We start from the raw sequence: 15,972 nt of genomic DNA, 5'->3' as shown, positions 1-15,972 counted from the left end.
ACAGTAGTGTTAAATAACTTTATTTCAATGGTTTTTACAATGTGCTTTTCCATGTTCTCAGTATTGTCAACAAATATACAATCATACTCGTGTATCCGGAAATATCGTACATGAAACATACTTCGTACGTTTAATATACGAAAGGAATAAATATATGAGAAATAAGAAATTGTCGCTGCGCATAGTGAACTACAGAGTTAATGACAGTGTATATATTCTCGATATCAGTGTGAGTAGCTATTTGTTTCTCCGTTTTATCAATAATTTTTTTTTTCGATGCTGTTGCTTTCATCCCCTGCACCGTATTGTTCTCATTTCTTTGTAACTACGGTTGGAGCCTCCTACATACGTAATTTAATATTTTCTGCATTCCTAGACACCAGGAAGTATTATTATTGGACACTTATATTATTATTATCATCATCATTATTATTATTTCTATACATACGGGAGATATGGAGAAATTAGTCACAAGTTTTAAATTTCACTCGTTGATTGGTCAAGGTTTTTGCGTTTTTGCGTTTTTTCCGAAACGAACAGGATAATTATCACGAGGTATGGGTACAGTAAAGATCAGTCAAATTCGCACACGTTAATCAAACCAAAGTATGTAAACGTGTATTATGTTTCCTTGGATCATCTTATAACACTATCAAATTCTGTAAATGTATTTATATATATTTTCCTTCATTGCCTTCTTTCGACGAATATTTTTCTTTCGATCGTTTAGACGGAAGTATAAACTTAACGGCAATTAGTGAGAGAAGTAGAATTCAGATTTGCTGCCGAATATTGCCTATTGTTTTTTTTTCTTCTGTATTGAAGCATTGCAGCTGAAAAGGTTTGTACGATCACGATACTAGAAAAAATCTTCACATTAAGATAACTATGTTATACGTATAGTCATGTAACATGGAAAATGTGAAATATGGACTGACAATACTTTCGAATTACTTATTACCTCGCTGATTACGCGAACTGCACTTAGTTGCGGCAAAATCAGAAGTGCTGATTTTTTACTCTTTATTGCGAACTGTAAAGAGACTATGAGAAAAAAATAGATTCCTAAGTTACACTAATGAATTTTTGAAATTTATTGCACTAATTTTCGGATTACATCTTGATCTGAAAATGTGTTTTACTTTAATTTCTTCCTTCATATAATATTTCATTGGTGTGCGTACACGATAGCTATTACGATACCTGCACAGTGGTTTTCCGATTCAATATTTATCTATGAATACAGGTATATATGTGTGTAAAAGTTGTGATTCACTTTTTCTATTTTCTTTTTCTTTTTTTTTTTCTTCACTAAAGCCAAGTATTAAATTGAGAACAGTAAATATTTGAAAGTTCGATGAATTCTTATGATGAGAAACTTGTGATGCAACAGGCGAACTAAGTTACTGAAATCAAGTCCAGTTAGAGATTCATATCCTCCCAAAACGTGAAACTATGTTTGATTCCAGCACAAGATTATGATGGGGTATCATTTGTATACTTGTAGTGTAATAATCTATCGAAATTCGTCTGAGAATTTAATGTTTCAAATAGCAGCCAAGAAAAAAACAGACAATTTTCTATCATTAATTCTATTTGTTTCAGAATTACATATGCAGCAGTTAAACGATAATATAAATCTTGATTAGTGAAAATAACTGTGAGAAAGACGAGCAAGAAAAAAGACTTGTAAGTAATGCGAAGATATTGCGAAGAGATGAAAATTTTGGTTACAATTATAGACGGAGTTGCAGAATGAAACAGTGACAGAAACAAATAACACTAGTCAATATTAATTCCATCCCTAGCACTATAGTGTTACAATGGACTATCACTGTGTAACAATTTGATTATACAACTGCCGCATTTTCAACAATCAATGACTGTCACTCGATAATCTTTGGCGTGCGTGTGAAATCATTATTATAGTTGCACTTGAAATTTATTAATAATTCGGCTTAACTCTTTGTCTCAATTTCTTTTTCTTTCTTACACTCATGCTTTCTCTCTCTCGCTCTCTCTATATATATATATCTCTCACTCAATAACTGATCCATTGTCATTTCATTTCAATTTTGAAGCCCCTTCTGGCGATAAAGTTCAAAAGAACAAATTCGCTATACACATACATGTATACCATATAATAATGCTTCACAGAACGTCAGTCTGTTCGGAGAAAAGTTCTGCCTGTTATTGATTCCGTTCTGACAACCTTCTCGAAGAAATTCTGATCATTAGAAATGATCCAACAAGAAACCACCCTTTCACAGGGTGAGCGCTAACATTTCGTGTTCGCGCCAACAATCTGTTTCTCAAAGTTCAGGTCAAATATCGTCACTGGTATTCGCAGCGACGACACCCTTGGTTTTTGGCAACAACAGCATAAAGTACAATTCAACTTTTGCCTGTGCACAACGTTCACGAGATTCATATCTCATTATTCATTTAGGATCCCAAATTAATTTGACTCATCATTTTCAACGTATATCGCGCATACGTAAAAACTGCTGACCTACCATGTCTAGACCATTTCCAATCAGATCAACACCCTCTACTAACTTAATTACTTTTGGTTTCAGGAAATCTGTGTCTATATCGTACGCTTGTATGTAATCGGACATCAGAAAATTATTGTCAGTTATAGTAGAGTCAAGATTCTGGCTTTGAGTGTGACGGTTGCGAGGACGAGGTATTTGAAACGCAGGCTCCATCAGGGTAGGGTGCTTCTTGCGTTGATGCTGTAGAAGCTTAGCCTGTCAACATGTGAAGAAATCTTATAAACCATCAAAGTCTCTTTTACAATACCAATGCCAACAATTTTGCTGTCTTTCCGGAAAGTACTGAACAAAGTAACGTAATTACCTTACTCGCGTACTGCTTATGACACCACTGACACCCTTGCGGAGTTGTAGTAATGCTGCCAACAGTTTGACTGAACGTTGGATTTGGGACTCCAGGTGCATCCGATTCTTTACGACGATTACTTGGCGGTAAGGCTGCACCAGGATGATTTTTTACAATGTGAGCCTTCCGCTTGCTGCTGCTTTTGTACACCTGATGATGGCAGATAACATAGTTGAGCAAATGATTTTAAATAGGTGGCTCGAAACAACTTTAATAAGAGTATTTAATCATACCTTCTCACAGTATTGGCAATAATAGTCCCTAGTTTGTCTTAAAATCGGTAAGTTTAATTCGGGAACAGATTCTGGAGGGACATCCGGATGTCTTTTAGCCAAATGATTTACAAGCATACCCCGTCTTTTGAAACCCACCAAGCATTGGTGGCATTTGTAGACAAAACGATTATAATCAGTTGGATTGACCTGCGATAAAATATAATTTGGCTTCTTCATTTCTTCAGAAATCACCTAATTAAAATGCACAAAACATTCGGAATATATTGTCAAATTAATCTGTGATACCTTGGGAACAAATTTTTTTGCTTGTTGTCCTTGAGCCATCTGCTGCTGACTCTCTCGCTCTGCATTATGCATTCTTGTCATGTGCTCTTTCAATTTGTCTTTTCTTTTGAATTGTTTATCGCAATTGGCACAATGAAATTCTCTGTAATTCCATTATCAAGTGGTATATAAATACGATATAGTTTACGATTTTAAAAATCACATACAGCATCTATAAACCTCACCTCTCAATGTAGGACAGAAACATTGCACATACCTATGATCGGAATGACGTAGCAAATGCATTCTCAATTTGTCTAGAGTGGGGAAACGTTTTGCGCAAAATTGACATTTGTGCTTTCTTTCGCAGTGGTGGGCTCTGATATGTTTTCGAATCACGGAATACTTAGTGAATGATTTTGGACAATGAGGGCAGTTAAAGATTCCGTCTTCGGTGCGGTGAGTTTCAATATGATCTTTCAACATCAAGACTTGGTCGAACGATTGTCTGCACATTGGGCATTCAAAAATTTGTTTATCTTCTGAAAAGTAAATTCGCAATGTAAGTACCGGAAAGCGATTAGGTCATTATTTTTTTCATGTTATCTTTCAAGTTCTTCACCTCTATGTGTTTTCAGATGACACGACAGTGCAGAGTTGTTCATAAACCGTTTCAGACAAACGTTACACGGCAGTGGCTTTTTGTCATCAGCACCGTGAACAAGGGAGTGCTGCTGTAAGCGCACTTTGGTTGCAAAACGCTTGTAACACATGGAGCATTTATAAGGTGCCAAAGGAGTTTGCTTTGTGGTATTTTGTGCTTGTTGTCTGCCATGTTCAGCGACATGTTTGATTAACTCATTTTGTTTCTCGAATTCAGAGCCACACTGCGGGCAGCTGGTAGGATGGCGTTCATTTTTGACATTATTGGGATTGTGAATTAGTGTATGTAAGTCAAGCAGAACAGCCTTTGCAAATATCAAATTACAATTGAGGCATTTCCATTCAGACATATTTTGTTTCTTATTTTCTTTTTCATTAGAATTTCCACTGTGGAATATTTTTATATGCCGACTCCGGTTGTAAGGGTGCAGAAAATTTTCACTGCAAATTTGACACTCGTAACGGGGGGCCTTGGCTCCAGGATGTATTAACAAATGACGTTTCAAACTGTAACTTCGAGGAAAAACCTTCGAACAATATGGACATGTGTAGAGAACTGTTTGACCATCAACAATTTTGAAGAGTTTTCTGAAACAAAATATTTTTACCAGTCATTAATATCGTAAATTCAGGTACCGATTATCTTCTCCATATGAAAATACTGTAGTTTATAATTGTTATATAGCAAAATATAGTACTTTGGTTTAATTTTTCGACTTTAGCATGTAAGATTTATATACCGAGCCTAGGAACAGTAATCTTAGTTACCTCTGTGAGATTACTCGTATCTAAATTTTCGAGCAAGAAAAATATGCAGAACTAATAATTTTCTGAGTCATAATAGTAAATGTTGTGAAAACTGAAATTAGTTCTTACTTCGAACTGGTATGAATCTTTTTGCACTTGTTTCGAGGTTTAACATCAATTCTTGGACCATCGTGAACATTAAGATGCTTTTGAAGTTTTTCTGATGTAAGAAATCGTTGATTGCACTCAAAGCATGGCCAGGGATTCCGTTCATTATTTAATTCTGGATAACAAGATACATTTTTAATCGTTAAACTTTTATATTGCACAGCGTAAATCTAATCACGTAAAAGTGTTATTCGTAAAATTTAATGGAGTGAAAACAATATGTAAGTACATACCTATTTCATCCTTCGAATCAGGTATAAGTATTGATAGATTTCTAGAACTGGCATATTCAATACTCGGTCCCGCTTTCAGCTCTTCTTTTGGCAAGATATTTCTTACTGTAAGAAATACAATACCCTCACCTTGTTGACTGATTACCAAATTCTGTTCTTTATATGTTGACGCAGGTCGAACAAAGCGCATCCAATTTGACGCATCTACATTGATAATAAATTAAAGAATCATAACAATGAAAAGTTCATATAACGATACAGGACAACACGATTCACCAGAAAAATAAAAATGATCAAAGATTTGATTAACATCATCTCTCTGGTTGCCTACACTGAAGCTTGAAGTAATAATATATGAATCACAAATAGTTAATTACTTTCGTCAGAAACGTCTATCTTCAAAAATTCTCCATCATCTGTTTGGTACAAGAGAGGCAGTGTATTCTGTGGTATTATTCCGTCATATGTACATAAAATTCCTTCAATGGGACCGAATTGAGTGCGTCTTGGTATATTGCGTTTGGCAAAAACTCCATACACTGGTCCTCCCTGTACAGTGCTTGATGCGGGTAACTTATTTATCGTAAGGTATGAACCAGGCAAGGTTGCTCTAGCTCTTGATGGAACAGGTTGATCCGCAATAGTCTGGACATTGTGTAGAGTACAATTGTCAGCGTCAACAAAACCAACATCGCATTTCTTGCACCCTACATCGTTTCCAAGAATCACAGAAATGTTTAGAAATTCTTTAAATAAATTCTGTTCTTTGACAATGAACGTCGACATCTACTTACACAATGCTTTTTTGTCACTGATTTGCCTCTTGGATCTTCGCACTCCTTTTTGGTCAGCAGACGTCTTTAACACATTATCTTTATTGAAATCAGGAAGAACTGGACCAATGGGACTTTCTTGCGGATGCATTGCTAGCTGTGAATCATCTCCAACTTTGACTTCAAGGTGTGCAATTTTCGTCTCTTCGATATCTAGGTTCTGATTTTTATATCCACTCATTGCATTCAATTGCTCTTCATGAGTGACAAGAAAATCTCTTGCCAAAGCAAAATCTGCACTTGGTATACCAGTTAACATCAGTGGCGCTGTGGAACTCTCCAGCTCCGGCGCAGCACCTGCATCAAAGCCAGTAACCATTTAATGTGTATATCGATGAGGATTAACTTTAATTAGGAATAATAACCAGAAGCTTTCAGTGCCCAAGCAATAACCCCATTAAGTTGTGTAAAGTTTTAATGATTAATCAATGCACAATCTCATGGAGAATACAATGTGATTCATTTTCCATAGATTTTACACGCATGCTATGCCTAACGCAGAAGATAACAATGAGCTCAACTGAGAACAGATCTTTACCTTGCATCAAGATCAATTCACCGCTAACTCCCGCATCAAGACCTTCATCGTTGCCTGCGACAACAAAATCTGAGGCAGTATCAGCCTGGACAACAGTTTGTGTGGCAGATTGATCTGCCAATTGTGTGACATAATTAATTGTCGGTCGTACATTTTGATCAGAGGTAGAAATCAGAGGTGAGGACGGTCCTTGAAGAACAACAACAGAGTTATGGAATGGGGATGGTGGGAGTTGGACAGGAGTAGGCGAATACCGAGCTGCAGAACTCATGTTCGGATCTAATGGACTTACTCGGTGCTCAAAATCAGAAAGTGGGGATGATGCTTGAGGGGAAAAAGGGACCTGTTCGTACGTCGGAAATATTCGTGAGTAATCTTTTGAGTTGTCTTCAACATATTCGACCTGCAAACGTAAGTCAATTATTCAATGTTGCAGTTTTATACTTGCTTAAGCCTGAGAGGTAGAATCAACACTAGAAACTTGAAACAATTGAAAATTGCCTACAGTAAGAAACAGCAGCCTGTTGTTGTTGACTTTCCTCGGTTGATCAGAGATCGGGGGAGAAGTATTGTGCTCCGAGTGCCAATTTTCAGTGACATCGACGACTTTGTCGATGCCTGGTATATACAGGGGGTCACTAGGGGCCCCCTCAGGAGGGCCCCCAGGATCCATTTTTCGTATGATAATTAGTTACGAGTGGAAATATCTCGTATGGTGATCTGCAAGGGGTAAATCACCTCGTTATTAGTATCGATTCACGGTGTTGTGTGATACGAGTAAATGGAAAACCGAGATCCCAGAGAAAATCTGTACGATACATGCAAACTAGGTCTCACGGCGTTATGGAGTAGAGGCAGTGCAACATCGTACACACAACGCAAAACTCGCGATTCAACATCGACTTTCAACTAACGTACCTGCGGTTGCATCGTTAATTAAAGGATAGAGTATTACTTATGTTTTACGAACAGATAAGAGGACGCTGCGACCGCTATTAACGCTCGTACAGGTATTTTTGTGAGAAAACTTTACCTCCTATCAAATACGTGCAGTACACTTTTGTTCGACGAGCCACTGTCAGCCACCTACAAACCGTTCGCTAATGCCCGTGTATACGTGAATAAGCAACACATACGCAGGTCAGCTCGTCAACAATCGACCTTATCGGTTTTTCTCATCGGAAATTGAGCACCACTGCTTTGAGCGGGAACGCTTGAATCGCTTCATCTACGAGCGAAGTTGAAAGGGTGCGTTTACGTAATAATATCGCGTGTATCAGTTCGCTGTTAAAGATAAGTCCTCTTTGAATATCTTTTAACAAATATTTGCCAACATTTTTAGGCAATGAGTTTTGTGTCTTAAAAAAAATGAACAATTAATGTTATTCTGCAAATGAACGATTGCCTGGAACGAGGTGACTGCAGTCTATAGGGTTAAATCATTTAAAAAACGGACTCAAATATCAATTTTTAAGTCTTTGGACTGACTGTGTCTAAGCCTCTATTAATTGCTGTCACAGAAAACACTACTTACATTAAAATAAGTAGTAATTACAGAGCGTTCGAGGACGACCAAATAAGTATTAATGTTAGTACCGATCTAGATGAGGGTATCTTTCATGACGTATTCGTAGTTAAATATAACAAAGATAAGAAGGTCTAGTGATAAATGAAAGAAATATTGTTTCTTTGGATTTATATCGCACGTGATGCAACACGTAAGCATTTCCTGTAGTAACACCTGTCGATTCGAGCAGCCTGACTGAAAATGAATCTCCCTTAACAACAGGATAGCGCATGTAAACAAGGCGGTTGTCTGGTTATAGCAAACCATTTTGGCTAATCGATGGCCAATCAACAAATCGGACAAGGAACGTATTCACGGCTTTGAGATTCACGGTTAAGAATTATAACGTAATTAGTACAATATTAAATGTCGACGATGAAGACAGTGCACTTCGAAGAAGTAAAGGACGTAATGGAGCAGATGTTGAGGACTCCAATTTTTGAAACCCCAGAAAAACGGATGCTGGCTACTCTTAGTAAGAAAATGTTAGACCCGAACTTAGTCATGGATGTCAGGCATAAGATATTCCACGAACCGTTATCCCTGTCTCCGTCAAAGGATGTCATACTACAAGAAGCAAAACGGTAATTCATTCGATTAATTAATCGTTAGAGATGTTCTGATCAAAGTCATTTTTTGTGTCATTTGCGTTACACATTGAAAATTTAACGCGTCCCTATGACTATAAAAGAGTCGCACGCGTGTTTTTCATTTATTTAATTATATTTTACTGGTTTATAATCGTGTATTGTATCTATTTATGTAACTATGTGAATGTATAATTTGGGAAAAAATCCTTCAATCGAAAGTTGCAGCGCAATTTAATAAATCTTAAATTTTCTGTCAGCCTGATTCTGAATGAAGAGACGCAAGCCTTGTACCGGAGACAAGAGGAAAATATGCTGGAGTCAGAGCTGAAAAGATTTCAGTCACAACTTCAAAAAAGTCGTCCAAAATTCCGAGGGCCGTACATTTGCTCTCGAAAGATTATGGCCAACTCAAACGACGATCAATTTTGGGCTGGATTAACCGGTATAGCAAAGAAAGAAATTGAAATATTGTCGGACACGGTTACTGAAATCGAATCCAGCGGTAGGATTGAGCCGAAAACGGAGCAATCGGCAAAATTGGAAGTAAGCAATTATCACTGCCCAATTGTTGTCACGATCAAGGATAAACCGATTACGGAATCCAAGGAGGACCGATTGGAATTAATGAGACGCGCGTTTAAGGCACTGAGGCGAAACGTTGTTCAGGAAAGGCAGTTGCAAGATCTGAGGATCAAGGTCCAGGAGAGAATAACGACACAGAGACTCCAACATACTTTTCACACCTGGAGGACCTTCGTCGACAACGCGAGAAACCGAGCTCAGCTGAAAAAAGATGGAAAAGAGATGTCGAAGGAGCGGAAAATCGAATTGTTCGTCAACGCTATCAGCGAGAAGCAAAAGGAACTTGCCAAATTGCAGAACAAGACGAATTCTGCGGATGTTTCGGCAACTCTTCGCCGCACCCAAAGTGCCGATCATCCGATTAATCCGATCTCGGTGAAAAAGAACTCCGCAAAAACATTAACGGTCGTGGATCCACCGGCAAAACATCGCTTGAATGCTCAGAGGAGGATAATAGCCGAGCAAAAGGCTAAGCTCGCCGAACAAAATAGAATAATCGAAGATTTAAAACTGAAACAAATCGAGAAAGAAACCCAACGTGCCAGTCAAGACACCGTCAACGTTGCCAAGGAAGTTTTAGCCCATGTTGGAGGTCGGACTAGGAGAACTCTCATAAAATTGATCAGAGATGAAGGCTGCAAGTGAGTTTCAAATTACTTAACTGCATCTCGTGACAAACTAACGTTTGTATTATCATGAATATAATTTTGATATAAGCAGTTACATTCGCCATTACGAATAGATTATGCATGCACGTAGTGGCATCATAGCGTCTACTTTTCAAAGACTATACATCGCTTTTCTTACGTTAATTTGCCTTGTCTAACTTCTCTGATTACTATTAGGGGTCTGGATTTGAACTTGAGAAATTGAGGCTTGGAATAAAGGACGTTGTTGTCGAGTAGTAATGAACCGCATAATTTGTTCATGTTCTTTGTTTCTTAGAATTTTTGGAAAAGTATTTCAAATAGAGAAAACCTCTCATCCTTTTTATTTGGAGCGCGGATTTTGAAGGTATATCAATTTCGGTGCCACTGACTTGACGGTTGTTCGAACCGCACCTAAATGAAAAATAATAATACCTGTTCTAATTGATATCCTCATATGCAGAGACAAATCAATCGTCGAACCTCCGCGACTGCCGAGCCCTCCGAAGTTTTTAATACGGATGGAAGCCAGAGCGGAAGCAAGACGGGAACGGGTGAAGCGAGCACAGGAAGAACGAGAAAAAAAAATGGAGGAGAAACGAAAGAAGGAAGAATCTGAAAGGCGGGCTGAGGACGAGGAGAGGAAGAGACTGCAGCTCGAGGTAAACCGAAATTAATGAAGACGTAAAAAATGCTGTTTCAAAACTAGTAAAAAAACCTGAAACGGGAAATCATTGCGCTACAAATAATTATTGACTGACGATTATGTTAAATTTAAGGCGCAAAAGGAGGCGAGAAGGTTACGGGAAGAGCAGGAACAACGAAGAGCCCGGGAAGCTGAACGGACGAAGCAGTTGAATCAGATAGCGGATGACTTTCGGCGAAAGTACCTTCTGCGACGGTACATGATGGAGCCGTTCTTCAGACTAATAGACACGAAGTACAACTACATAAAAATAGCCGATGACCATTACCAGGGTTCCCTCCTTCGAAGGACTTTGGGAATCTGGTTGAAGGAGACTCACGAACGAATCTCGGTGAAAATGGATCTCGCCTCGGCGGTTTACAACCGGAATATTTTGTGGTACGTATTTAGGGACTGGCGAGATTTCACCAGAAGCGAGGCAAAAAAGATGCAGGTGGCTACAGATTTTCACGACATGAGGCTTCAGGAGAAATGCCTCAGAGCGTGGAACGCTAAGACGGTGGAAAGCAAGGTTCAGACGCTCAATGACGAACAGTTAGCCCGCGAGCACTACGGGAAGAGATTAAGGGCGAAATACTTTGCCAGATGGAAAGACTACCCAACGATTGCCTGGGACATGAAGGAAAAGGAGAAACGAAAGGACAAGTGGAGGGAACTCGTTCAAAGAGTTATACCAGACTTTGATCCCAAGCAACGAGGAGTTGCCATTGAAGACTGATTCCTACGATTGAACCTGTTTGAAGTTTAGAAATTAGCCAGTGGATTGACAATGAACGTGATCCAAATTTTCCGTTCTTCTACAGTGTTAATTTCGAACTCTCCGGCAAGGCCGAAGACTTTTTAAGCTCACGGAGAAGAAAGGAACGTGTCACGGTAGCTCAGTCAAGTTCAGATAAACGTTTAAACAATTCCACGACGTGTGCAATCGTTCACGTACGATGTACCGGAGTGGAAACGCTGTAAATATTATAATAACGAGCACATAAAGATAGATAAGGAAAGTACATTGCATAATGATTACTGATTGGCCACGGTCCAGTATTTACTCTCTGTGAATGTGGATGTACGGTTACTTTTCCAATATTTGTCGATATGTATAGATTTATCTAAAGACGGATTTGATTTTAATAACTGCCAAAAATAATCATTGTAACAATCATAATACGTGATGGACTCGTTGTTTTTTCTTTACTGATCTATTCACTATTTTTTGTTTTTTTCTTTTTTCGTACAATATTTATTTATTGTTTAAATGGCCGTTTTATCACAGTTACATTAAATCTATATACATGATACAAGTATAATGTATATACATAATATATATATACATATATATATATGTGTGTATATCGTCATTCAGATATAAAGAGAAACTTCTTTTCTGAGAGTAGTAAGTAAGGTGTAATGTAATACCCAGTCAAGACATCGTGTAGTGTACTGTTTTTACAACTCAAGTTACATGAGATTCTGTTTTAGTTCATTCATAAAATTATAAAAGAGAAGAATAAATTATTATGATCCTACAATTAAAAAGTAATTGTCGATATCTACAATAAATAAGGTCGGCGATTAGGTCAGTTTTTATTTTCGTTCATTTCATATTTTTCTTTTTTTCTATCAATATCAAAATTATATGAAATCTTCAATAATATCATTGTCTTAGCCGTAATATCAATGTTTCTAAATTTTGAAGCAATAATTACATAACTACGATGAGTATATTTTTAACAAATTGAATAGAATTCAAACTTACATATTTACAAATTTCACCACTTCTTAATTAATATAATTTTGTCAGACAATAATATTGTCTAGATGTTATATCAAGCGAAATAGGCCACTCCCTTCGTATATCAAATTTGAAACTCAGCAAGCTTTACAACAAAATATATGACCCAAATTTTTCAACATATCATGTCCGTAGGAACCACCACCGCCTGCCAAAGCAAGGCGCCTTTCATTCGCTGTTGTACCAATCCAAATCAACCATAAGTGATACAACAAACACCTCAATACTGCCAACCCAGCCAAAAGACTGTAGACCCCTGATACGAAACAGAGAGCAATGCTGAAACAACGAGTGATTGTATAGATTAGGAATAGTAATAGAAATAGGAGCGAACTATGTTTCTGTAGCCAAGGTATAATTAAAACTTGACCGAGGTCTGTAGTTTTCAACAAAGAAGCAAACATATCTTCCAGCAAATCGATTTCCAAGGATCATAAGTGAATTGAGCTTAAGATTGGGGATAGCTGTTGAGTCGCACTGCGGGTGTGTGAAGTTTAATAATTCATTGCGTCAATAGACTCTTAATAGTAATTCTTCACTTACTCCAGTTGGTGATAAACGTCACTGCAATCATCGGGCAGGAGTATGGTACCAATGAAAATGAAAGGATGGCAAACGCTGGTCATGGTGAGATTAGAACCATAGATAAAAGCTATGGCTGAGAATAACAGGCAGCCCATGTACCATCTGAGGTTACTGCCCCCCACACAACAGTCCAGCCTAGAAGGTTACGCATTAGTTACTGAAAATAAGTGATAAGATGATAGAATAATAAAAATTCATTAGATAGCTGATCCGCCAGCCTCTGCGGTAACAGGCCAGCGAGCATATACATTACACATGCGTAAAAGTAAGATTTTTATGTCAAGTAATATAACTGATGAATAACACTGTAGCGCGCATAGTGAGATATGGTCTAGCGCAACTTGGACTTACTAAATAGCTCGTTATCTAAAATCAACAAGGGAAACTATTAATAGTACAAAAAAGCCTGAATATATTGAAGCATTGGTAAAATTCAAGTGGTGTTCTAGATTTTATTCACTGATAGAAAACAAGCTACCAAAAATAATAATACGTTTGTTGAAACTATCTCTGTAGCTGTTACACATACGAAAAAACAAAATATGCAAAGAACCGTTTGTTCGACATAGTAAGTAGAACATTTTGTCGGTCAAGGTTCTTATTTTGATTTTGTTTTTTAATAAAATTTGGAGGTGTGTTGTGGCGAACCTAAGTTTACAGCCAGCTGTAAAATATAGGTCATAAAAACTGCTTTACATAATACCTGCTCTCTTATCAATAAACATGTAGTTTAAGATATACTCCAAATCTAGAATAAACTACCGTAGGGCTCGCACAGAGACCGCTGTAGCGATCGATCAAACAAGGACGGAACTAGGAAATGAAATTTACCATTTACAGTGATATTCCCTCCTGAGTACGCAAGTTTGGCACATACGACAATGATAAGCAAGGGGAGGAGCTCGCCTTCTGCAAGTCGTGCAGAGCTCACCACCAGTGTCGCCGAGTTCGATAACGTGAGATAAGGCGGCATCCTGGTTACCGGAGTCAGCCTTGACTCTGGTTTGGTAGGCGCAGCCAATGCCGCCAACGACACTAATGACAAAGACCCAGTTCTCCTCTGGGAGAATTTCTAGCAACGGTACAACGGTTATTTCGAAAACCAGCATCAGCAGTACGACGCTGGTTATATTCCACATGAGGAAGAACTTCGTTCTCAGTAAGAAACGAAGAAAATTATGGTGCAGGTAGTAGACCAGTATCGGCGTTGTTACGAACGTTATTATCGTGCAGAGCAGCGTCTGGGCAGCGGCGAAGGACAGGACGGGCACCGCGATCAGGGGGATCACAGCGTCGACGGAGAGCTGCTTGGCGCCTCCTCGCCATCCACAAGGCGCCCTGAACCTCTCCAGGATATTCATAGCGACGATTATCGCCTTCGCTCACCGTTTCGCCGAGTAGAATCGCCCCTGTTTCGCTCTGATCAACGGTGATAACTCGAGGCGCCGAGCTTCATCGAGCACCTACCATAGCTACTTGTTTCACCGTACTTTACCGTGTTGGGCCTTTGTTTTGTTTACCGTGCTCGCGGTGTGTGGGGATCGCCAATTCGGCTCTGGAGATTTTGTCTCGGTGAACAGATGGCAGCACGGGGCCAAAACTCAGTCCAAATCCTCGCGAACAAACGAATGCTGAACCGCTAACAAGTACTTACTAAACAGCATTTAGTTTAGCTCCTGTCACTCGAGCTTGGACCGAGTGACGGGTCGTTGTAGGTTATGTCGAGTAGAGTCTCGACGATTTATCAAATTTTTTTCTCCATCTCTCGGACCTGTCATCTGCTTAGACTTTTCCCCAAGTACTTAATATTCAACAGACGCCGAATAACAATGTATTATTTAATATCCTTGCGGAGTGGTTCGTACAAACACCGTTGACGGATTACACAGTGTGACGTATAAATATCTAATTCATTGTAAATATACGGAGACGCAAGTGCATCTTTAACCGCCGACATCGACAACTGGAGCGGGAATATTGCGCGTGAGTATCAAATATTGGTGTGGGATTCACGCGCTTATACATATTTTTTAGCCGCATGGATGGACGATGAGTGTCGAAAACATAAACCGGATGAATAATGAAGTAACGGTTCATGGACGTATTCCGAAAGGTGTGCTAACATCTAAGATATTTCGGAACGGTCGTTCCATAACTGGAATGAAAATACGTACATGAACTTGGCTCGCCAATTGTCGAAAATGTGAATTCGGACTATTGCCGTTAATTATCCGTAAATTAGTCGCGCGACTTATTTTTTTGTCGCACTCAATTTTCAAAAAAAAAGCGGATGGCGTGCTAACTTTTCAAAAACTTAGCGCGCCATCTACCATCTAAAAAAACGCACAGCGAGCATCATGGGTAATTCTGATTTGGTTGATAATTTTCCGTAAATAAGCCGCAAATTAGTCGTTGAACTTTTGTTTTTGTCGCACTCAATTTTAACGAACGTGGTAATTAGTGTTTTTTTTATAACCTACTGTCTTGAAAAAAATCAGTAGCCGAATCGCTGACCCAAGCCCGCAGGCTCCGGTCGAAAAGAATTGGACGTACCCATATATATATGTGATATTCGGCAAATTCTGGATTATATTTGATATACTTAATATATATATGTATATACACACACACACTCAACACCGTGTAGTCCGAGCACGCACAGTTCGAATTCAATTATGCATATCGATAAAATTGCGGAATTCTGTCCAGAAAAAACATTTAGTGACTGAAATGAAATGACGAGGTAGCAATATGGACAAGTTTTTAATTTGCATGCTTTTGTTTCGCACAAATCGTTATGCGAGTACGGCAACTTTTCCTTTTGTAATGGAATACTCTCGGTTACGAATTACTTTTTTTTCATTTGTAATTTGTAATGGTTCATTCATCAATTACACGTTACTTTTTTTAATTTATTATG

The 15,972-nt window shown here is 38.4% G+C and overlaps 4 protein-coding genes across 12 annotated transcripts in view; 2 read left to right on the top strand and 2 right to left on the bottom strand.

The window, feature by feature from the left end:
- Window positions 1-1,188: 1,188 nt before the first annotated feature.
- On the bottom strand, window positions 1,189-7,686 carry LOC107226718 (PR domain zinc finger protein 10). Of its 6 annotated transcripts, none has more exons than XM_046735374.1 (13): window positions 7,620-7,686; window positions 7,092-7,306; window positions 6,587-6,989; window positions 6,010-6,345; window positions 5,593-5,922; window positions 5,216-5,419; window positions 4,944-5,097; window positions 4,027-4,655; window positions 3,682-3,946; window positions 3,426-3,567; window positions 3,138-3,347; window positions 2,863-3,054; window positions 1,189-2,753 (listed from the first exon to the last, which is right to left on the bottom strand). In XM_046735374.1, exons 2-13 carry the CDS (start codon window positions 7,257-7,259, stop codon window positions 2,478-2,480), a joined length of 3,309 nt encoding a protein of 1,102 aa, XP_046591330.1. In that variant the 5' UTR covers window positions 7,260-7,306; window positions 7,620-7,686; the 3' UTR covers window positions 1,189-2,477. The 6 variants fall into 6 exon arrangements, with proteins under 6 accessions (XP_046591330.1, XP_046591331.1, XP_046591332.1 ...); XM_046735375.1 differs by having other exon boundaries at window positions 7,557-7,632; XM_046735376.1 differs by lacking the exon at window positions 7,620-7,686 and adding an exon at window positions 7,542-7,560.
- Window positions 7,687-8,321: 635 nt separating this feature from the next.
- On the top strand, window positions 8,322-11,934 carry LOC107226717 (calponin homology domain-containing protein DDB_G0272472). Of its 2 annotated transcripts, XM_046735380.1 has the most exons (5): window positions 8,322-8,737; window positions 9,001-9,286; window positions 9,386-9,966; window positions 10,436-10,634; window positions 10,752-11,934. In XM_046735380.1, exons 1-5 carry the CDS (start codon window positions 8,520-8,522, stop codon window positions 11,394-11,396), a joined length of 1,929 nt encoding a protein of 642 aa, XP_046591336.1. In that variant the 5' UTR covers window positions 8,322-8,519; the 3' UTR covers window positions 11,397-11,934. The 2 variants fall into 2 exon arrangements, with proteins under 2 accessions (XP_046591336.1, XP_015523107.2); XM_015667621.2 differs by having other exon boundaries at window positions 9,001-9,966.
- A 5-nt stretch (window positions 11,935-11,939) lies between these two features.
- Window positions 11,940-14,698, bottom strand: LOC107226714 (palmitoyltransferase ZDHHC23-B). The gene is made up of 3 exons (XM_015667617.2): window positions 13,884-14,698; window positions 13,011-13,187; window positions 11,940-12,746 (listed from the first exon to the last, which is right to left on the bottom strand). The coding sequence occupies exons 1-3, from the start codon at window positions 14,411-14,413 to the stop codon at window positions 12,545-12,547; spliced, it is 909 nt and encodes a 302-aa protein (XP_015523103.1). The 5' UTR covers window positions 14,414-14,698; the 3' UTR covers window positions 11,940-12,544.
- Window positions 14,699-14,764: 66 nt separating this feature from the next.
- LOC107227421 (lysosomal-trafficking regulator) overlaps window positions 14,765-15,972 on the top strand; it is a 26,730-nt gene continuing 25,522 nt past the window's right edge. For all 3 annotated transcript variants that reach the window (XM_046735372.1, XM_046735371.1, XM_046735369.1), the window contains exon 1: window positions 14,765-15,035. The gene's annotated coding sequence lies outside the window, so the exon portion shown is untranslated. The remainder of the gene's footprint in view (window positions 15,036-15,972) is intronic.

The sequence above is a fragment of the Neodiprion lecontei genome, chromosome 3, assembly GCF_021901455.1.
Source record: "Neodiprion lecontei isolate iyNeoLeco1 chromosome 3, iyNeoLeco1.1, whole genome shotgun sequence".
NCBI lineage: Eukaryota > Metazoa > Arthropoda > Insecta > Hymenoptera > Diprionidae > Neodiprion > Neodiprion lecontei.
Note: the sequence above shows the minus strand (reverse complement) of the source record. Positions and strands in the feature narration are given on the sequence as shown.